Source organism: Rhinolophus sinicus, chromosome 14, assembly GCF_057876585.1.
Source record: "Rhinolophus sinicus isolate RSI-liver-muscle chromosome 14, RSI-T2T, whole genome shotgun sequence".
In the NCBI taxonomy this organism is placed as follows: domain Eukaryota; kingdom Metazoa; phylum Chordata; class Mammalia; order Chiroptera; family Rhinolophidae; genus Rhinolophus; species Rhinolophus sinicus.
Genome location: NC_142514.1, coordinates 51090608 through 51114120, shown reverse-complemented (window position 1 = coordinate 51114120; position 23513 = coordinate 51090608). Strand labels below are relative to the sequence as shown.

General features: G+C 37.5%; 1 protein-coding gene across 9 annotated transcripts in view; it reads right to left on the bottom strand.

Moving 5' to 3' along the window:
* LRRC7 (leucine rich repeat containing 7) overlaps positions 1-23513 on the bottom strand; it is a 526722-nt gene that overhangs the window by 342726 nt on the left and 160483 nt on the right. For all 9 annotated transcript variants that reach the window (XM_088791197.1, XM_074334934.2, XM_074334932.2 and 6 more), the window contains one exon: positions 16219-16316. In XM_088791197.1, the coding sequence (XP_088647323.1) occupies positions 16219-16315 (97 nt within the window). In that variant the 5' untranslated portion in view covers position 16316. The remainder of the gene's footprint in view (positions 1-16218; positions 16317-23513) is intronic.

Genomic DNA, 23513 nt, shown 5'->3' with positions numbered 1-23513 from the left:
CTGTCTGTCTGTCTGTCTGTCTGTCTGTCTGTCTATCTGTCTATCTGCCTATCTGCCTATCTGCCTATCTGCCTATCTGCCTATCTGCCTATCTGCCTATCTGCCTATCTATCTATCTATCTATCTATCTATCTATCTATCTATCTATCTATCCATCCATCCATCCATCCATCCATCCATCCATCCATCCATCCATCCATCCTCGTATGTTGACACCCTTTTATTATGAAACATTAATGTTAGTTAAAGCGCAAGGCTCCAACTGAAGTTAAAATATGTTAATATACACATTATATACATGCTATATACATACACACATTCACGAACATATATTTACACAATTTGGGGCATTTAAAGCAACAATTACATAATCTACTGAAGGATTTTTATAGACCAGAGATTTAAATTTATTCTTAGAATAGATATGCAGATATGTAACTAGTGGGATAGCATAAAGAACTCTAAAGTTATCCCATTCTTGGATGAACTAGCTAACGAGTGCAATTTAAGAATAAAAATAACCTCCTCCTCAATTCTCATAGCCCCATCCAAAAATGTATCTGAAACACTTACATTTAATATTGAAATATAAAAACAGAACACAAATTTTATGAAAAAAAGTAAAACAAGATTTGTCTTTGCCTTGAAACATTAAACAATTAGATAAAGTACTTATCTATTGTATAAACACTTATCTTAAAAAATGATGCCAGGAAAGGTTCAGTTCTGTGAGAATTTTCAAGATAAAATATATCAGGACAGGCAAAAATGAAAGGTCATGTGTGAATCTGAGGTAAGACTCATTTAAAAGTTTTAGTGTTTTCAGACTATTCCAGGATCACAGAAGAACAAAAAAGCATTAAATAACTGAAGGCTGGAGTCTATGCAGACGGATCAGTGAGCCGGGGAATGGGCCACCTCATGAACTTGCTTAATGACTGTGTAGATAATACATAACACCAGAAATATAAATCATGTCTATGTAATAAACACTGCAATTGATCCTAGGAGAGGAAAACATGTCTGGATAATGGCTTGTCATAAAACTGCTCACCCTTTCGTGACTCATTGATTTAAAAAAACAACAACAAAAAGGCATCGTGGCTATTCAGTACATATTATACTGTGCCTTAGATATTGTCTACATTTCACCTATCATCAAAAATATGTATCTCAATAATGAGTTTCTGAAACACTATAATTGTATATTCAATCAAAAATCATTTTTGCCTCCTTTATATACTTTAAGTTCACATCTCTCTCGCTGAGTTTTGATTGTATCCTTCATTATATACTGTGGTTCTTAAAAGTTGGTAAATATAGCCTTTGAGTCAAGAATGAAAGAGTGAGGTTTTAAGAGTTTCTTTTCTCTTTTTCCTGTTCCCGATTAATTTTATAACAAGTTTAGTTAAAAATTTGGCTGAATGGGACAAAAGTCTGAAAAACAAAACCTTAGAAAAGCTTAAAAATCATTTGGTGGTTGAGGATGCAGGAATGACTCTTCCACCATGGATTATTCCTGGTAATACTGTCTAGCCAGAGTATTGTTAAGAACAGGATGTCAGCAAAAATGTGCTGATCACAAAAGCTGTCATGTTTACTGTCATCTGCAGTGCTAGGCTCCAAAAGAGAGCAGTGAGAACTGATGCACTTTATGAGGTATTCTATCTTGTCTGACAGTAAACTGATAGGCATGTGACATGTCACATACTATAGCTGAAAATATGTTCTTGATTAAACGTGGTGTGTGGTGACCTGTCAGCAGACAGGTGACATTATTCACTCTTCAGGCATACAGCCAAATAGCATAACAAGTCACATATATTTTTGCTTTTAAAATTTAAAATTAAAAAGTTGCAGAGTTGTACACCTGAAACCTATGTACATAACTTTACTAACAATTGTTGCCCCCAATAAACTTTAATTTTAAAAGAACTAAATTTTTTAAAAAAGTATTTCACTTTGGTTTTGACAGCAGAATGTTCAAACGCACACAAAATAAAACAACACAATGCCTGATTTTTGGACATTTGTTATGAAAATGTAAATGAACTTAAACACAAAATTTACAAGTTATTGATGCAATAACTTTCTGTACATCATACCACATGGACCCACCATCAATTCAAACAATGAAAACAGATAAAATGCAATCTCTCCTCCAACCTATACAATACTGGAGATACTTTTAAAATCTTTGAGTACAAATGTCCTCTGTGTACTAATTTGGAAATAAATGAAGCCAACTCTTTCTAAAATAGCGTGTTCCAATTAAATGGTTTTCTTTAAAAAACACACACAAAAAAACAGAGAATCTTCCAAAGGGACTAGAATACATTCCTTGCTTTCAGGATGTTTATTACATAGAAGCACTCATTTATTCTACATATAAAAACAGCCTCACAAGGAGCAGAGTTTTAGTTGTTAATGGAGCTCTCAGTAAACTCCAAGGAACATGAATTCATAAGTGCACCACTGGCGTTAGCATGCTTTCAATGTAAGGACTCCTTTTCATTTAGTATGGATGATACAACAACAAAAATTGAAGTGTATGTATTTTTTTAACGAAGATGTCTTCTACTATTCATTCATTCATTCATTCATTCAATGAGCAAGTATTTAACAAGCATCTCCAAGTACCAGGCACTGGGCTCAGCCCTGCGGGTGTCACAGAGACACAGATTCTGTCTCTACAGCGCTACGTCTCTCATGAAGCAAAATTCACAACATGATGTTCTATTAACAGTATTTCTGCTTTTTATGGGTGGGGGCTATTTTATACTAACTTTATTCCAGTGAGCCTGAAATATATAAAATGCATACATTTCCTAACTAATAAGTTGTCCTTTTCATGTACTTCTTTGTTCCTTTATTTACAACAGCTGATTTGACAATTTATAGAGGAAATTTCTTGAGGCTTGGTCTATATCTTTTATCCACCACTTTAAAGCCACAAGTACAGTTTTACTTAGCATAATAAAAAAAACAAAAAACTAAACCTTGACCCTACTGAAAATCACTTGTGGTTTTGCAGCTAGGGCTGCAGCGGGTCAGAAATCAAGGATGCCAGAGGTTAATGACAGAGAGGCAGCCACAGTGGGTATGGGAGGACCGCATACTCCGAACTACAATGGACACCTCCTGGGACGTTGTCAGGATAACAAGGATTTCTTCTTCCTGGAAATGGCCTTAATATACAACACCACACGACCCTGGATTTGGCACACTAAAAAAAAAAAAAAAAAAAAAAAAGACTCAAACTGGGCTGGGCAAATTATCTCTCTGCTGAGAAGTATAAGTTGAAGTAGGGAGATACTGATTTCAAATCTTTGGAACTGAGTCACTTTAATGGTTTGAGAGAGACCAGCTATGGACTACTACTGCTGAGTTCTTTGGAATTTTCTAGGTCTTTATCCCTTTCTTCCTCTTTACTCCTCTCTTCCCCCTGTGGCATGAGTGAGGAAGTTAGATATGTTGCCAGCTCCTAGATAACTTTTTTAGGGGCTACCACTGCTACTCTGTGAAGTGGCAGAACCAGTTTCACAGGTGATACAGAAAGAAGGCTTTCATGGCCTCACTGGTGTATTCTGGTTACCATTCAGTGCTGTGAGGACAACACATGAAGATGCCAGGTTAATGTGGGTTTCTGCTAGGCCAACAGAAGAACTGGATATACTCACAAGTATGACAGGATGTTTGAATAGAGACTTCAATAAAGGCAGCAAGATACCATAGATGTTATAGTTCAAAGCCAGAATGATGTATGCAGAATTTACAAAGGAATAGTAATAGCAAATAATTATGTAGTGTTTGCCACATGCCAGGAATCATTCCAAGAGCTTTACACATAGTAACTAATTTAATCCTTACCATTATTGTCTTCAAAGAGTCAACTGGAGCACAGAGAGTTTAAGCAACTTGCCTGCATCATACACCTAGTAAATAGTAAAGCTGTCACTCAAACACAGGCAGTTTGCCTCCAGGATCTGTATTCGCCTATCTGTTCTGTGCCAGCGAAGCTCAAGTACTTTTGGATCCCTCAGCCTGATTAATGATTTAAAAGGGATCGAAGTGTTGAAGGAGGAGAAGTGGTGACGGGATTTCATTGGCTTTGCTATAGTATGACGGCTCTTCCCATCTATCAGTAAGGAATTCCTAATGCTACTTCCCTCACTTCAGGCTTGGCAGGAGAGGTCTCCATGGAACCCTTCAGAGAACTTGAACTATTTTCCTGCAATTGAAAACACGGAAGACTGGTGCTTCACTTGTGCTTAGGGGGTGAATGCAGCCCGTGCAACGGGGTGTAGGAAGCTACATGGCAGCGTTGGGATCTGCCTACATGCCCAAAGTTCGCCTGAGCGAGGGAGGCGTGAGTGCTCCTGTGCATTAGAAGTAGGGCACACAAAGGAGAGAACTCATGTGGGGTCATCTTATGTCCTGCCCAATACAGTTGCCTAGAGGGGCAGATGAACCCACAAGCGAGAACCTGAAGGTAAACACTGGCTTCCTAAGAGATGCAGAAAGTGTTGCAATGACATTCAGGAAGGAGATGTATCTGCAGAGGCCGGGGAGAAGTTCTGCCAGATAAGGGATTCTCCAAAGAGAAGCCATGAAACTCACTCCTCAAATAGTTACTTTGAAGGTCTCTTTAGAAAGAATAAAGTCCTCCAGCCACAGGCACACGAGAGCTTCCCTGTCCCTTCAAGTTTCTCCAGATCTTTCCTTAATTTGAGGGGATCTGAAACAGTTGCTTGAAATTCAAAAAGTGAAGCTGGTGGGAGTGAAAAGGCTCTGACCACACCTTCTTATGTAAAGTCAGACAGGTGTGGAGGTGAGGAAAGAAAAGTCTTACATTTAAATGGAGATTAAAGTGTTGATCAATAATTTAGATTGATATAATCTAATGACAAAATTGAGGCTGCTTTGTGACTTATAACAATTACAGGGCTGTCTATTTCTTAAGAGGCGGTCAGCGACATCAGGGGTAGGAGAAGATTATCCCCCTTTAAAAGGACAGAGGGAGACAAAAATATAGTTCCCTATCAATTAGGTCATAAACTATGGTTGTTCAACATCTTACTTATACAAAGATGTCTAGGCTAGAAGTAGAATGTAATGAGTTTGGTTGTAGGGATAAGAAAGGGTACTAGAAATTTTGTGCACTTTTCTGAATATTCCTGGGGAGCAGAAAAACAAAAGAAGAGTCAGATGGGATTCTCAAATTATGGGAGACATCTTGTTGATTTAGTTAATGGCTGCTCTGGATAGAGCCTTTTCTTTCTGGGGCATGGTTTGGAAGTCATTCTGGATCAAGTGTTTTGGCAGGGGGTCATTTCGTCAGGCACCAGAGAGGTGGCCTCAGTATAAGAAAGTACCAAGGGTTGAAAACTAAATTAAACTAGCATAGGACAATCTTCATGGAGTTACGGTGCTTCATGGACATGAATGTTTTACCAGAAGCTCTTTGGGTTGGTCTTTCATCCCAGAGCAGGTATTGTAGACATTTATATGCAGTCACTTCACGGCAGACTGAACCCACAAAAACTGCCAGAGCTGTTTCATGATTATAAGTGCCATGGTAGGTAGTCTTGTAGGAGGGGACTTCTTGTAGAAGTCTTACTTCTAAGGATTCCACGAGGAGGTATTTTCCTTAAACTTCCTGGGCTCTTGACTCATTCTTTTCTCCATGGATGTGGAAGGAGTTATCTGAAGGAAGACCCTTCTCCTCTCTTCCTTCCGGAGCCCATCTGGGATATCTGCTTTTGCCCACCAAGGCCTTGGCTGTACAGCAGCACGCCCCATAGTTATGATGCTAGATGGGCTAAATCTTAAGAAGATCAATGTAGCCATGCACTCAAGCAACATCCTCCAATATGTTTTATCAGTAATAAACACAAGTCGTCAAAAAAAGTAATAGGGTGCTTACTTGATCTTGGTGACTCAAACAACAGTTGGAGAAGTTTTTGTTGGGACCAGGGCATATGGCTTTGGGCTTTCAGCTTTAGCAAGTGAGCCATGCAGAATTTGACTTGAGAGTTGATGGTGGTTCACAGCAGATTTACTCCTAAGCAAGATGGAAATTTTTACCAACTTTTTATCAACACTGCGTTGATCCTGCTGACCTTAGTGGATACTGGTCACAGTGTTTGAGTTATGGCTGTATGAACTTGAACTTTGGGCTGAATCATCACAAAAGCACTATCCATGGCCTTATAATTCACAGAACACTCATTGTGGATGTCCCAGCAGAACAGTGGTGAATTTGATTAATAAACAAATAAAAGGTAATAGGGAGCCCTCACAACGAAGACATTCCCCCCTCTTAGGTGACACTGAAAGAGATAACAGAAGTCAGTGAAATTATTGTACACCTAAAGACTATGAAAAGAAATAACAAAGACTGTGTTTGGAGCACTTGGACTGTAAGAACTGAGTTAATGTGAGATATCCAGACGGAAGTGGAGTGGTGTGAAAAAAGGCATGTTTCAGTTTTATTACTGTAACAGAAGGCAGTAGAAAAATAAAACCAAAGTAAAGGAAAACTGGGTGCTTACTTGGGAGGAAACGAGAGATTTGATTAGGAGAAATATTGAGGTTTTATGGGATTAGATATGAACCTGAAAGTGGGATATGAAATAGAAAATGAGATATAAAATGGAAAATGGGATCTTGAAAGTCGAGAGAAACAAACAATAAAAAGAAATGAATAGACCCAGTGCTGACTAATCTTTCAGAAAAGGCAGGAGATGTTTCAGCTTTACCAAATCAAACAACCGTGACTGGAGCCTAAAGAAATCTAAGCAAAGCAGAGAGACAGAATTTCAGAGGACAATCTAGAATAAATCCCTGAGAGAGGACAGAATCTGGGAAACTACTGATGATGTGGCCTTTTAAAGCTATGGAGAGAGTCCAGTATGACAGCAACTGGGAACTACAACTTGAAGAGTGGGGATGCCAAGATTCCACAAAGTCTGAACAAAATTAAGGGTAGAAGGCAGAAAAACAACAAAATAATATTTAAAGCATTCTTAAGTGAATTTCAAAATGGTAAAAATCATTAGAGGTGAGGGTACAGGAATTTCCTTGCCATTAAGAAACATTCCAGAAATTTATAGAATTACTGTTTTAAAGGAAGATCCAGCAAAGACAAAACATATTAGAGGAGACATGTTACAGGAAAAGGCAGCAGAACAATAAGAGATCAAGTCCAAGTTTGAGTCTAAAGCTGATTTTAGAGAAAATTTCTTTCTCAGTGGGATTATCTGATCCAGGAAGGTGGGGATGAATATGACTTGTTTGAATAGTGAGGCTTTTGAAAGACTCAGAACTTACTGCCTTCATATCTCTCATATGGGAGACCTCATGAAACAAAGTTTAGGAAAATATGTTAGAAAAATATATATTTGTGTCCAAAAGCAAAGAACTGAAAAGTGATAAGTATTAGTAAATAGTACTAGTTTCATATTGTTAAAGAAAGAAATAGATCAACTAAAGGAACAACTTAAACTTTTAGAAACTCAGTTCAGACCCCCTGAAATAGGTTTTATAGGTTTAGCAAATACAAATAAAGGAACTCTGATGTTTAATTTTATGTCAACTTGACTGGGCCACAGTGCCTAGATATGTGATCAAGCATTTTTCTGGATGTTTCTGTGAAGGTGTTTTGGGATGAGATTAATGTTTAAATTTTGGTAGACATTGAGTAAAGCAGACTTCCCTCCATAATATGGGTGGGCCTCACCCAATCAGTTGAAGGTCTTTATAGAAAAAGACTGGCATCCTCCCAAGAAAAGACATTTTGCCAGTAAATGGCCTATGGACTTGTACTGCAACACTAGCTCTTCCCTAGGTCTCCAGGCTACTGACTTACCCTGCACATTTCAGGCTTACCAACCTCCATAAGCATGTGAGCCAATTCTTTAATAAATCATATGTCTTGTCTTTGTTAGATCTTCCTTTAAAAAAGATATAGATATACACAGATAGATCTCTCTCTCTCTCCACACACACACACACACACACACACACACACACACACACACACACACGGGATCTCAAAAAAATGTATACAAATTTTAAGAAAGGAAAAAACTGTATTAATATATACTGATAACAAAAGATAAATACAAGTCACGTTTGACTTCTGCAATTACAAGAGGTGCTCTTAGTGGTTACCATCAGTGTCCAGAAACTTCTGATTACAGTGAACTACTGCTTGAGCAACGTTGACCAAAGTGTCCACTTGTGTACATTTTTTTGTCACCCCTATTATGTTTTTCTGGAAAACCCTAATACAGCCACCCAATTAAATTTGAGTTTCAGGTAAAGAATGAATAAATTTTAGTATAAATATGCCCTAAATATAGTCTGAGATATATTTATACTAAAAATTTACTTGTTGCTTACCTGAATTTAAATTTAACCAGTTGTCTTGTATTTTAACTGGTAACCTTTCCCTAAAAAGCAGTAAACCAATAGAGGGAGATCAAATACAACAGGCCTATTTCACATCTGTAAAAAAACCAAAAAACAAGTATATATATATTCTACTCAAGAAATTCTACTCAAGGCCTGACAATGTTGAAGAAAGCAAGTTTCTTGAAAGAGTACACACTTAGCCTCACTGGGTCCCTGGAGGCACACATTTCTGAAGTAACAAGCGCTGTTTTGGGTTAGTAACATGATGAGGTTAATTCTCCCGATGAGAAAAATAAGAATGACAGCAGTTGTATAGGCCTAAGTAATCCCACATGGCAATGGCCTCTAGGGTTACTCACCAGACTTTGTAGAAACCATGCCACTAGACAGACTCACAGTCAATCCATGGCTGGCACTGAAAGGGGAAACAATTTCTGATCCCTTGTAATGCTAATGCTGTTCTGGTCAGCTTTATTCTTCTGGCACTGTTGGGCTCTCAATCAAACCCTACTGGTGCCATCTGCCAGGGTAGGAAGGTGCTTTTCTGGGCTCCCTGGTGTTACTGAGTTACCTTCTGGGAAGGTTCAGAAGGCAATGTGCCTGGGTCTCCTTATGCCACTGGGTGGAAGGAACAGAGACACAGAGTTTCACTGTTGTCACCATTACTGCCACGTAGGTATGCCTGCCAGGGAGAGCCAGGCTGGGAGGTCCTGGGGTCTCAGTCTTGTGTTGCTGCAGGTGGATCAAACTGCCTGTCAGCTCAGATGGATTACAGAATGGAGGTTGGGGCTCTCTGTAAGGTCTGTTGGGCTTCCCCTCTCCCATTCCTGTGAATTGTGAGAGGAGGCCCTTCTTGCTTAATAATAATAATAATAGTAGTAGTAGTAGTAGTAGTAATAATAAATTATTAGTATTACTATTATTATTATGTCTTTTGACAGTGTCAGGCTGTCGGTCTCTCCAGTGCCCAGTCCAGGGATATATGGAAGATAAAAAGAAAATGCAAGGAACACATTATGTTGTCTTTCCTCAAGTCCTGATGTCCCAGCCAGTCTGCATTCTTCTTTTAAGCTTTCAGAGTCCTTTTATTAGGTTGTAATACCATGGTCTGTTGAAGAATTTCTGGGCTGTTCAATAGCATTTGGAATGGAGGAACAGGGAAAGGTGAGCCCATGCTTTCTGTCCCATAATCAGAAATTTGTCCTTCCCTCCCTTCCTTCCTTCCTTCCTTCCTTCCTTCCTTCCTTCCTTCCTTCCTTCCTTCCTTCCTTCCTTCCTTCCTTCCTTCATCGTTTTCTTCTTCACCTTCTTCACTTTCTTCTTCTCCTTCACCCTCTCCCTCTCCCTCTGTTTGTCTGTTTTCCTTTCCTTCCCTCCTTTTTCTTACTTTCTATCCCTCCCCCTCTCTTTCTTTTTCCTCAAGCAGATCCCTGCAGTGCACTTTTACTTTGAAAGTTAAGTAATTCATTTCTTCATTCAATCTGAAATATTTGTTAAATATCTCCTAACTCCCAGGCACTATGCAGGGAGCTGCTGACACAATTGTAAATAAAATATCTTGCTCTTCAAAGAGCTGATAATATAATTCTAAAATATTTGTTTGATGTATCTGGGTGTAGATCTCATTTAACTGATTAGTATAGCACACTGTAAGACATTTTAATATATTGTCAGATGTTTTTATAACTTTGAAAAATATATTCAATTAAGGCTTTGATGATTTTTTCCCCTGTAAATTGCTCTGATTTCTTTCTTAGAACAATTTATAATTCTTAACTTGGATTTCCATTCTTTATTTGTCCGTATTTGTCATTATTTCCCTTCATACTTATTATCTGGTCATATTTCTTTTGTATTCATGGGTTTCCAGTATTTGTTCCTCAAATTTGTTCTTTATTGTATTTTTACATTATTAATTATTTTATTGACGCCAGGGGAGATTTTAAGTCTACTTTCGTGTTTAGCTTTTTATAATTCCTTTCCTCATCAGTGTTCATTTTTATTTCTTTCCTTTATTTTTTGAAATAAAAAATTGCTTTTTTCCATATTGTTTGTTTATTTATTTTTGATTAATTTTTTAAATTAAAGTTTATTGGAATAAAAGGCATTAGAATTGGAAATGAGGAAGCTAAATTATCACTTTTTGCAGATGACATGATGCTACATATAGAAAACCTTAAAGACTCCACCAAAAATATATTAGAAACAATAAATGAATACAGTAAAGTAGCCGGCTACAAAATCATTGTACAAAAATCCATTGCATTCTTATATAGTAACAATGAAATCTCAGGAAAAGAATTTAAAAAAAAAATCCTTTTGCAATTGCAACAAAAATAATAAAATACTTAGGAATAAACTTAACCAAGGATGTGAAGGACCTATACACTAAAATCTGTAAGACATTTTTAAAAGAAATTGAAGAAGACACACAAAAAACATGGAAAGACATTCCATGTTCATGGATTGGAAGAATCAACATAGTTAAAATGGCCATATTACCCAAAGCACTATTCAGATTTAATGCAATCCCCATCAAAATCCCAATGGCATTTTTTAAAGAAATAGAACAAAAAATCATCAGATTTCTTTGGAACCACAAAAGACCCTGAATAGCCAAAGCAATCGTAAGAAAAAAAGAACAATACTGGAGGTATCACACTCCCTGACTTCAGCGTGTACTACAGAACAACAATCAAAACAGCATGTTATTGGCAGAAAAACAGACACACAGAATAACTGAATAGAGTTGAAAACCCAGAAATAAACCCACATAAATATGGATGTATTATTTATTTTGAAGCTATTTTATATAGTACTCATCTTCTTGTGATTTTGAAAAGTTTAAACAACTTTCTAAGTTTTTCTTCTAGTTTCTGCACTCATTATTTCCCAAAAGTATATTCTTCATTTCCAGAAAAATTGTTTTGTTCTCTGGTTCTATAACATTTCAAAAGTATATATTCTGTTCTTTTATCAGTAAATATGTTCAGAAATTAAAAGAACACAAAGGGCAAAGGAATAAAATGTGAGATGAAGCTAAGGGGGGAAGAGCGGTTAGAGGCCAGACTATGCAATATACTATAAACTACAGTAAGACTTGTGTCTTTCTTGAATGGGCAATCACCATAGGATCATTTTAAGGTGAAAAGCGTTCAGAACTGTGTATAGGAAAGCTACTTACGGGAGTATCTGGTAGAATCTTAGAATCTGTGCAGAGGAGGTGATCTATGAACAGGTTCAAAACATATTCAAAAGTTGAAAATGAAGGCCTTGAAATCATAGTGGATGTGAGAGTAAAAAGGAGAAGAAGGTATGAAAGATGACTCCTAGATTATGTCCTTTGAAACTAATTAAGAGCATCTAGCAATCAGACAAAAAAACAACAAAAAACAAAAAAAAAAAACACAAAAAAAAAACATGGAAAAAAGCTCAGGTTTTGAGAGAAAGATCATAGATTTGGTGAGTTTGAGTACTGTCAAAATATCCAAGAGCATGTGTCAAGTAGACCTTTTGATATATGGAAAGAGGTCTGGGTTGGTGGTATCAATTTGTGAGTCATGCGATTATAGGAGTAATTGATGCTGTGGGTGTAATGAGATTGTCTATGGAAAGAGTTTATTTAGAAGCAGATGACTTCAAACAGTTTTCAGAATTCTAATATGTAATGGCTGGCAAGAGAAAGTTGATCATGTAAAAGAATAAGCAGAGAGATGGAGGAAAACCAGGAGAGTATAATGTTATGATAGCCAAGACCTTAGAGGGTTTTCAAAAGGAGGAAATAATCAACTATTGATTTATGCTAAGAAGTAAAAAGAGCCCTGGGGGGAAAAAGAAGCCTGATAGATTTAGCAGAATTTACATTGGCAGAATTCTAAGATGGCCTCATGATATTATACTCCGTCCGCAAGTGTTCAAGTCCTGTGTAAACCCCTCCTCCCCTTGGATTGTCAGGACCTGGGACTTGCTTCTAGCCAACAGAATACCGGAAAAGTGATGGTGTAGTTAAGGCCCCAAATCAGTTGGTTGTAAATTAATCAAAAGTGAGATTATCTTGGCTGAGCCTGGTTTATGCAGGTGACATCCCTTTAAAGGAGGACAGGGCCCTCCCTGAGGGAGTCTCCTCACTGGCTCAATGAAGTGAGAAGTCATATGGATAAGGTATGCATAGCAAGGAACTGCAGGAGGCCTGTAAAACCTAAAAGTGGCCTCTAGCTGGAAGTCAGCAAAAAGCAGGGCTCTTGGTCATACAACCCAAGGAAACAAGTTCGGACAACAGCCAAAGGAAGCTTGGAAGTAAATTCTTCCTCAGTTGAGCTTCTGACGAGACTTCTGCCTGGTACGACATTAAACGCCGAGAACCCCGCTAAGCCCTGCCTGGACTCCTGACCCACAGACACTGCGAGATGATAAACAAGTGCTCTTTGAAGCCACGAGATTTGTGGTAATTTGTTACACAGCAATAGACAATGAACACAGCAACATGAAGAGACCACTGGCGGTGTGAATGAAAGCTGTTTCAGGAGAATAACTGGGTAGGAGCCAGATAGCATGAGTTTGGAGGAGTGAGTGGGGTTAAGTAAATGGGGTGAGCATAGATGACCTTTTAGAGAGGTTCACCTGTGAATAGAACAAGAATGTGGGTCTATGGCGGAAGTGGGCTGTGCTTTTTGAGAACAAAGATTTTATTTTTGTTGTCTAATGGGAAGTACCTTGAGCATGTTTTAAAGTCTGTCTTTTACAAGGAACAATTAAGTTTTACTGAAAGCTGCTTGGCTATGCTAGATGCAGCATACTTAGATAATTCACGTGAAACAATTGGTTAAGAGTTATGTGTGGTGACCTAATGTTGATCTTCACATTGAAATATTGGAAAAGTAGTATAAAATGTTATGAAAGGAAGCATTATGAATAACGCTGTTTTGCAAAATCTTCCTGCAATATCTCTCAATGCAAGAAGTCTCTCTTTGCATCTGGAAGATCCTCTGTTCTTTCAATTCTCAGCACAGGGAAGCCACTGCCATTTGTCTTTCTATGATGATTTTCTAAGGTGACAGTTTTCCTTGGGAGTTGACCAACAAGTCTTTGTCTATATCCCTTATGAATTTGTAGAATGATAGGGAAAGAACTACGCCATTGTGTAAGACAAATTACTATTTAAAATGCGTTACTAACACTGCTGCAAGAATTTCAGCTTTATGTCATTTGTTTAACACCTATTCCTTGCCACCCGTTATTGTTTCTAAAAATAATAGTGATGACTTCTGTGAATTTTCCTTTCTGTGATCGGAAACATGGTTTGTTATCCTCACACATATGATTAGTTTGAAATAAGAAGAACAATAATAACAAGTGAAAAGAAAGAGAGAGGAAAGAAAGAAAACTTGCTTTGTCTCAGGTTCTGTGCCAAGTAAACATCTCCCTTAATTCTCAAAACAATCCTACAAGATAAGCTCTATCATTTTTCTCATTTTTCAGATAAGTAAACTGAGTCTTAGAATAAAAAAAAAATACTGAGAGTCCTGCAGCTGGTCACATTAAGTGTCACATTAGAGAATAAACCCCTCCTGTGTTAATGTTTTAATTAACTAATTGGCTAAAATTAACTAATTACATAATTAACTAAAGTTAGTGTCTTAATTAACTAATATAATAGGCTACCTGTATTCTAATAAAAAGGCTTCTTTCTTAGGGAATTGACAGTGGTCTGTAACAGGACAAAAAGAACTGTTCATTGTACTAACAAGGGATAATTAAGACTGCTCTGGAAGAGAATAATATTTTACAGGTTTCTCATTTCTCATTATGTCTTTCCATATTCTGTAACATAGTCAATCCAGCTTTGTTTCTGTAGTGATATTTTAAAAATGGCCCTGACTGCCACCGTGCAACTGATGAGGACCGTCTTGTTATAACACAAGGATCAGTTATATTATGTGTCTTGTATTAGACTCTGAAATATGCCTATAACCATTAGTCTTTTGATCCAGGATGATTTGTTATCATCTGCAGCCAGTCATTTGACTTAAGCTAGTGGTTTTCCTACTTGAGCTTACGTCAGAATCTGCTGTAGGGCTTACATCAAAACACACAGGTTACTGGACCTGACTCTCACGAGGTTTTTGATTCAGTAGATGTGAGTTGCAGCCCTTAAAATTTGCATTTCTAACACACTCTCAGATGCTGCTGCTGGTTTGAAGACCACATTTTTAGAACCACTGGCCTACACCAGTGTTCAAAAACCTTTTTCTGTGAAGAATCAGAAAAATGCTTTTGGCTTTGTGGGCTATATTATCTGTGTCACAATTACTTAACTCTTCCTTTGTAGTGCAAAAGCAGCCATACACAATACCTAAATAAAGAGGAGATGGCTGTGTTTCAATCACATTTTATTTACAAAAATAGGTGTCAGGCTGGACTGGGCAATATACCATACATAGCTGGTTGCCCTCTAGCCTAGACCAACTCAGTATAGAGGACTGAAAAATTACTTTGTATACGTTAAATAGCAACTCTGTGAGAATCAACTGTAGCTTTATTCACAAATATCCCTTCAAAGTTTTTAAATAAAGTTTGCAGAACTATACTAGTAACTAAGCTGATTTTGTTGAACTATCACACAGAAGAAACCACAACATTTTTGTATGATCTTATAGTTTTCATATCATAGTTTTTGTTTTAGAATACCTATGAACTCAATCTCCATTTTCAAAGTTTAGTTTTAATTGGATATCATTTGGACTGTTAGAAACTATAAATCTACCAATTAAAAGAAAACTAACATTACATTGAATGACATAGATGCCAAATCAGGTTGTCTACTGACTTTATAATAAAACAGAACAAAACAAAAAACATTCTACTTGCCATGAGGGTGCCCAGCTTCCATGTATTTGGTCTTTATTTAGAACAGTGTACTTCAAACTAATGTAAAATGCCAATGTAATTTTAAAAGTCTACTAAACTGTACCCTCCAGTATACCCACTGCATTAGCTCTATCCTTATAAAATGGAAGTTCCTGGAAAAGGACAAAATTGAGATAAATTTTTGTCATAATGGTATGTGATTTACTTCCATGAAAATAATTACATGCAATTACCCTGAGGAAAGTTAGCATTATGGGACTGCTTAGAAACTTAAAATGCAAATATTATGCCAAATGTTTCCAACAATGCTGCAGACTAGAAATATTTAAAAATTATCTACACACAATTATATATTCTAACATTAAATAATATGAAGATGGAGTAAAATGAGTTTATGGTGGGATACATATCTTTCATTTTCAAAAATGTTTTCCAAAATGGGATTAAATCAAATGTTTCTGCTTGTCCAATGAGTTTATATTTACCACTACATATTTATTCTTCAGTCTAATGTAGTGGTTTCCAAAGAGTCCTCAGTTTAAAAAATATATAAATTGAAAGATCATTATGGTCAAAGGAAACTGAAAAATGTTGATTTTAAACACATTTCAAGAAAAACGTTTTAACTTCTGGACTCCTCAAAAATATTCATGTTCATGATATAAATATCTAAGATATGTTAGATTGTACACCCTTTTCCAATCTCGTTTGAACATGGAAACCAATTATCAGCAGAGCATCTTAACAAAGCTCTTAGTGTTGTCTCAATCCAGGTAACGTGTGGTAATAAGTTTTTTAAAAATAAATTCAATTTGATTCAATAAATATGTATTAAGTACCTCTATTATCGATTAATTACTTAAAGGTTTAGTTTTTCAGTTTTACTCACCAAAATTTATCTAGGACATAGACAATCCTATTAAACATACTTACACTCTTCTTCAGGTCTCTTCCGAAGTGCTGCACGAACTTCTTTACAAGGACTCCTCTGATATTGTGGGGGATTCCTTCCCCTTATTAGGTTCTCCATCCTATAAGAGAGAATCAAAAGAGTGTATTGATACCAAATCTTGCTAAATTTTTAGAAGTTAAATGATTTAAATCAAGAGTCAATTATTATTCAAGTATCCACAGAGGCTTGGTAGACAACATGGTTGAGTATCCCGTAAGGAATAATCAGTAGGGAGTGTCAGGGACTGGGGTAAACTGGAGAATGCTTGACTTTTCCAAGATATTCTAGTTTAAAACATGTGAAAACACCATGTAGATAAAATTCATAGGCACATTCTCCAATCAGAGATTGTTATGGACTGAATGTTTGTGCCTTGCCTCTCACTGGACAAATCCATATGTTGAAGCCCTAAGACTAAGTGTTGGTATTGGGAGGTGGAACCATTGGGAGGTAATTAGACTTATAGGGTGGGACACCCATGATGGCATTAGTGTCCTTGTAAGAAGATGAGGAGAGACCAGAAGTCTCTGACTGCCTCTGCCTCTGCCTCTGTCTCTCTCTCTGCCATATGAGGACACAGTAGAAGATGTGGCCTCATCTACAAACTGGGAAGAGGGCTCTCACCACAACCTGAAACTGCTGGTACCTTGATTTTAGACTTCTCAGCCTGCAGAACTGTGAGAAATAAATTTCTGTTGTTTAAGCCACCCAGTCTGTGGTATTTTGTTATAGCAGCCCAGCTGACTAAGGTGGAGGACTATTGACTAAAGAGTGATTACTTGTCAAGAAAACAAACTTACCAAAACTCAGGTCACTCGTAGGGAAAAAAGAACACATCTTTCACCAACATTATGAATATAAGTTTCAAGAGTGTAATTGCTGCTCTCATTCCATGTGAATGACTAAATTGGGAGGGGTTTTCTAATTCCAATAATTGTGACTTCTTGAAAAAATGATTAATATAAAGTGTAATTCTCAGTTACTATAGCAATACTGACAACCAGAAAACAAAAATGAATGCATCAAATGCAACTTAGGTTAGCGTACTTAATAACATACACTTTGGGATTAGCATTTTGTGGTTTCAGGAAGCTTTACAGTTTTGTTACCAATGTACACTTTATTCATTTTGTTAATATTACAAAACTTATGGAGTGTTCAAGATTTGAAAATTCAGAATACAACCATGATAGTTATTTACCATTTTGAAAATATAAACATAGCTTCTTAACCTATGATTATTCTAACCGGGTATCACTGGGTTTGATAACTGTGCTGGCTGATAGCATGTATACCTTTGAAAACAGCACGGTTGTTACAGGTTATGGTGATGGTTGGTTTTCTGGGGTTAGTGGTACAGAGGATTATATTTCTGGTGTTTAGAGAGGAAAATTAGAAAAGGACGATCCCAGAAAAAGCATTATTTGAAATAGCGTGAAATATAAGGTAAACAACCTTTTGTATTGGAATAATAACATAACACTATTTTGGTGGGAAAATGTCACTGGTTTTTAAAAACACTTTTTCAAATATACTTCCTGATATCAGTCCATTTATATGTCGTTTGTGTGAGTGTGTGTGTGTGTGTGTGTGTGTGTGCATTCATATGTCCATGCTTGTGTAAAGTACAGGAAAATGTTTCTCAACGTGCAATGATAACTTGAAGCTTAGTTTCACTTGAATCTCATTTCAAGTGCGAAAAAGAGTTATTTCTCTCAAGGTTATAACAATACAATAACAGGAAACCAAAAAACCTGAAGAGTTTAAGACACGATTTGTCTTAAATGGGGGGTGGGAGTGGAGGTGGGGTGGGATAAAGCTTCCAAGCCTGTGCTTGCAATTTCACCATGAGGGTTAGTCATATAAATTCAATTATACAAAATTTTCTAGTTTCAGAATCTTGAACTAATTCATTGTTCAATTCTGATTAGATTTCAGCAAAAACATGAATTTCCATGATGATCAAATAACAATTTAAGTAAACTAATAGTTATTTACTAGTATTTAAGACCTCAAGATATAACAAACATAACCTGTGCATGCAAATATCTACAGAAAATGGTGATTTAATTTTAGAAACCACTTTTTACTCATCATAATTACACTCTGATGAGGAATGGCAACTTATCCTGGTTGGAAATCTATGTAAATCACTCTCTTGAATGGGCTATTATTTTTTCTTTTATATCTCTAGCAATCAAATATGTGAAAACAAAGGTGGTTTAGTTGATTTACATGTAACTGTTTGAGGATATGTCAGGAAAACCTGAAAACAAGTTAGAAAGTACTAGCAGGGCTCCAGGAGAATTTCATTTACATGGTTGTTATTGATCTCAAAGAACCCCAAGTCAACCCGTCAAGAATCATGGTACCCAAAAGTTGCATTCTGGGAACGCTCACAAGCAGATCTGCAGATTATACAATGTTAGCAATGGAGCATGGCTTAAGTGTGAGGAGACTAGGTTCTGGAATCAGACCGCCTGGGTTCAAATTCCAATTCATCTTTTAAAGAATGACTTTAGGGAAAGATACCTACTTTGTGTCTTAATTTTCTCTTAAGTAAAGGGGGATAACAGTCACCTCATAGAATTGTTGTGAGGACAAACATGTTAATATGTGTAAAACGCTGCACATTGTGTCTTTCACAATGCAAGACCTTAGCAAATGTGCTATTATTCATCATAATTATCCCAAATAAAAATGAAATCATACACCAAAATTTTAAATGTCAACTATATTAAGAAAAGTATGAAAACTGGCCTTTATTTAATAAAGAAAAAGAGCAGATGGCACGGTTGAGGAAAAACAAAATTCTGACTTAAATGTTCTGGTTATTAGAAAAACACAAAACATTCATGAACATAAATTGCCAGTTTTCAGAAATGAAGAATTTAATAAATTATACTTCATTTTATTCAATAAGATTTAATATATACTATATGATAATCTTCCAACGATACTAAGATGGATAATAGTGAGTCATTATCCTAAAGTGCTACATACCTCAATCTTTCTTAGAGAATTTAGGAGATGTTTCAGAATTGTATAGTGCCCTTTGACCTTAGAAACAACAATAAATATATCTTGTAATGTACTAACACTTATCATTTATTCCATTGAATCCCTACAACAACCTTCTAAAAGATCATTTTGAAGATGAGGAAACTAAGGTTCAGAAATGTTCGGTGATCTGCTCAAAGGCACATAGGGAATAAGATTCTCAACTGAGATTTAATCAAGATTCTCTGACTTTTTATCATTTTCTAGTTGTTTCTGAATCCATTATTTCCATGATTCTATGATTATTCAGTATAATTCCACTAGGAGCCCAAATACTTCAGATTCTACCATGTAAAGTACAAGTTAATTGTGATAAAGCTTTTATTAAACATAATCTTGATATTCATATTAATATATACTTATGTATAAATAGTATACATATAAATATAAAATATAATACTACACAAGCATCTATATTACATATATGTTGATCGGCTAATTACAGGTTGATTTTTGATCATTTAGGTATTTTGACTGAAATGTTTGCTTCTATCAGTGACATTGTAAGTTTTTGAGAAGCACTAAAAAGATAACTGGAGCCAAAGAAACTCACTATCAATTACATATACAACACACTAATAGATAAAAACATTTTAACACAGCATTCAATGTCCATTTTACTCTGGAATGCTAAATGTTATACCCAGAAGAAAACGCATTGAATCAAATTAAAAGTTTTACAAAGCAATGTTCATGTCCAAACTATTATATAACTGTGAGACTTCCATCTTCCTGAGATTACATTTCGGGCTGCTTGCACTCTTCCACCAGTGTCATCTGTGATCTACAGTTTACATTAATGGTCAGACTAGAGGACCAAGAACGAAGTCTTGACACATAGCCAGGACACAGCAAAGGAGTTATTCTAACTACTCTCTAATTTGGCAAGCCACCAGCAGGAGTGTGTTAAGAGTTCCAGCAAGGGCAGATTAAGTGTGCTGAGCACAGGCAAGACAGATGCTCTAACAACTCACTGAAGAGCTCGGAAAAGTGCAGCCTCCATGTTAGCTGCTGGGAAGTAATAGAGGCAGCCAGATTAATGTGAAACCATGAAAAAAACAATCAGGTTATGAGCCAAGGTATCCACAACTCTTTTGGTGGTGTCTCCCAAACTTAATTAGGTCACAAAATTACCTGAGGAGATTTAACCAAAAACAGGTTCTCCCATTTCCAGCACTAAAGATTTTCATTCAATAGGCTGGGGTCAGGTCCAGGTAGATGTATTTCTTTTTTTTATTAACATTAATCAAATGCTTCTAAAGTAGCCTTACACTGGCCCCAATACTGACATTCGGGAAACCCTTTAAATAAAAATTATACAGTCGGAAATGTAAGAGACAGAAGTTCAGTGCAGTGAATCATCTCTGGAAACTACCATCTGCTGATACAAAATTGAAGTAAGGATGTGGGAAGTAGACTGCATTTAGGACAGATACTATCAAAAATGAAAAAAGTACCCAAAAAGGTGTAGCCGAAGGCTTGCCAAGTTGCCTGGAGGTCAACCAGATGAACCTGAAAGCTGCCCATTTAGAAGGCTGATGATCTCAATAGTTAAATGTTTTTCTCCAACACAGTTTGGCAGATTCAGCTGGATCAGAGAACAAATTTGTAGAATTTTGGACTGGGTTGGGATGTGACTAGTTGTCGTGCGGGAGACCCTGCTCGCTGCGCTATTTGTCGTGCGGGGCGGCCTGCGGGGTCTCTGCTCCCATTCCCCACATAAGAACGCAGGATATGGTGAGGCCAAAAAGGAACACCCACGGAGCCATAGGTAGGGGAGTCATACCACTATATTCTCTCTGGTGGCACTATACTCTCACTGGAGGCTGGATCCACACTGTCCACAAACCGTCATCCACGCTTGCCAGCCCAGCCGCCATCTTCTTGCTAGCCCCCATTCTTTTCTCCTTCTTTGTTAGCATAGCCACAGCAGTTATATTAGTGGCCAATGGCTCACTGGTTACAGCTGACGGCCAACTAGCCACAGCTGATGGCCATGCAATCACAGTTGATGGCCATTTACTACCTGAGCCAGCACCTGCCTATGTGAGGCCGAGAGCCTGGAAACTGCTTTTTGGGGTTCTGTCCGCACACTAGTGAATAAAGAAAGTGAAGTTTGGATGAAAATATGGTTGAAATGAATTTACCCTAGATTAAAAAGGAAGACAGAAAATGATGGAATCCCTAGAAGATAGGGAGTTAGATTGAGAGAATAGAGCTATCAGGTATAAGTATTTCTAAAATGCTTATTATGTGTTAGGTGCTAGGTTAGGTTCTTTATATATACATTATCTATGTCATTCTTATTTTATCTACGGTTAACGTGAGGTTCGGAGATGTTAAGTAACTTACTTAGGGTCCTATAGCGAGCAAGTGTAAAAATCAAGATATTAATCCAGATCTGTCTGACTCCAGAACCCATGCTATTAACTACTATACAAACTGTGCAATACAACTTTCTGTGCTAATGGAAATGTTCAATATCTGTGCTGTCCAATACAGTAGCTGCTAGCCATAGTCAGTAATTGAGCACTCGAAATATGGCTTACTGTGACAATATGAGTCTGTGATTTTTGAAATTTTATTGAATTTTAATTTATTTGAATTTCAATTTTAATAGCCACACTTGACTACTGAAGTGGACAACACAGCATATCTAGAAGCCCCTATTTAGCACATGGCTGGTTACCATACAATTCTCCACTGAAGACCTCTGAATTCAAGACAACAAGAGCAGGGAAGTCAAGTCTCAAAAAAGTGTTCCATATTAGGGTTTTTGCTGACAAATGAACAAATCAACTAACTCCTCCCCGTAGAATGCGCGCACAGTAACCTCCTAAGAGCCTCCTTGCGGAAACACGCTTTTTCATACAACTATGGTTTTCAACTACGGAGCTCTCCTCCCAGCACATCTAAGTGCCTTGAGTACACACTTACAACTGCTTCCTATCCCAGGACCTTTATGCATGCTGCTCCCTTTGCTTCGAAGGATCCTCCTCCTATTCCATCTGAGTAACTGCCAATCATCCTTCCAGTCTTTGTTATATCACTTTTTGAGATAGTGAAAGATCACTTTGACCCCTTAATCTAATTAGGTCTCCAAATACGGTTCCACCCCACAGGCTGGGGTTTTCCATCCTACCACTTACTACAAATTGCAATCATATATTAGTCTTCTGGAATTTCTGTTTAATGTCTGCCTTTCTCCTGGACTGTAAGTTGTATGAAGACAGGGATGACGTCAGTTTTATTCTCCACTCTATTGGATGAACTCAGCACAGTGTTTGGCATTCATGAAGTTATTTGTGGTTTGAATGAATGAATAAATCTATCTCCCCTAATCCTACCACAAGGGAAAACACATCTTCCTGTGATCACTCCGGGTGAGTCAGGTAGTCAAACTAGCGAGGGACCTTCCAAATAATGCTGTTTTTTCCAATGCCCTCAACCTGCGTGCTTTCCCTCAGACATTCATTAGCATCTCCTAACACTTTCCCAGTAGGTAGGTGTCATGCAGGGTCTCTGGGCCCGCTCCCCGCATAAGAACGCAGGATATGGTGAGTCCAAAAAGGAACACCAATGGAGCCATGGATAGGGGGGTGCATACCACTCACTACATTCTTGCTGGCAGCTGGTCGAGACACAAGAAGTAGGATCAACACGATCCGCAATCTGCCGTCTGCTTCTCTGCCAACCAACCAACCCACTTGCTAACTGCAATCCGTGCTTGCTAGTTCAGCCACAGCAGTTATATTAGTGGCTAATGGCTAACCGTTACAGCTGATGGCCAACCAGTCACAGCTGATGGCCATCTACTACCCGAGCCAGCACCTTTCCACGTGAGGCCAAGAGCCTGGAAACTGCTCTCCTGGCTCTGTCCCACAGAAGGCCATTACCTTGCACTCAACAGCGTCCTTTCACCATTGCACTCTTCACTAGCTGCCAAGGCTGACCAGTTATCAGAGGGCTGTCATATAATCCCAGATTCCCTTTGCTGCAGGGCTGAGGGGACGGGTGAGAGGAGCTCATTAGGGAACGTTCTCCTCAGTGTGATGCAACTCTGTGGGGACCAGGTGCCTCCACCAGGAGACGGGGTTCTGACCAAGAACAGTGCTTTAATCATAACATCAAAGAAATTAATTGAAAAGTAAAATCAACTTGTTATGCTTACAAGTTACCAACAATACTGAAGCTATTTTTTCCCCTCTCATTGAGC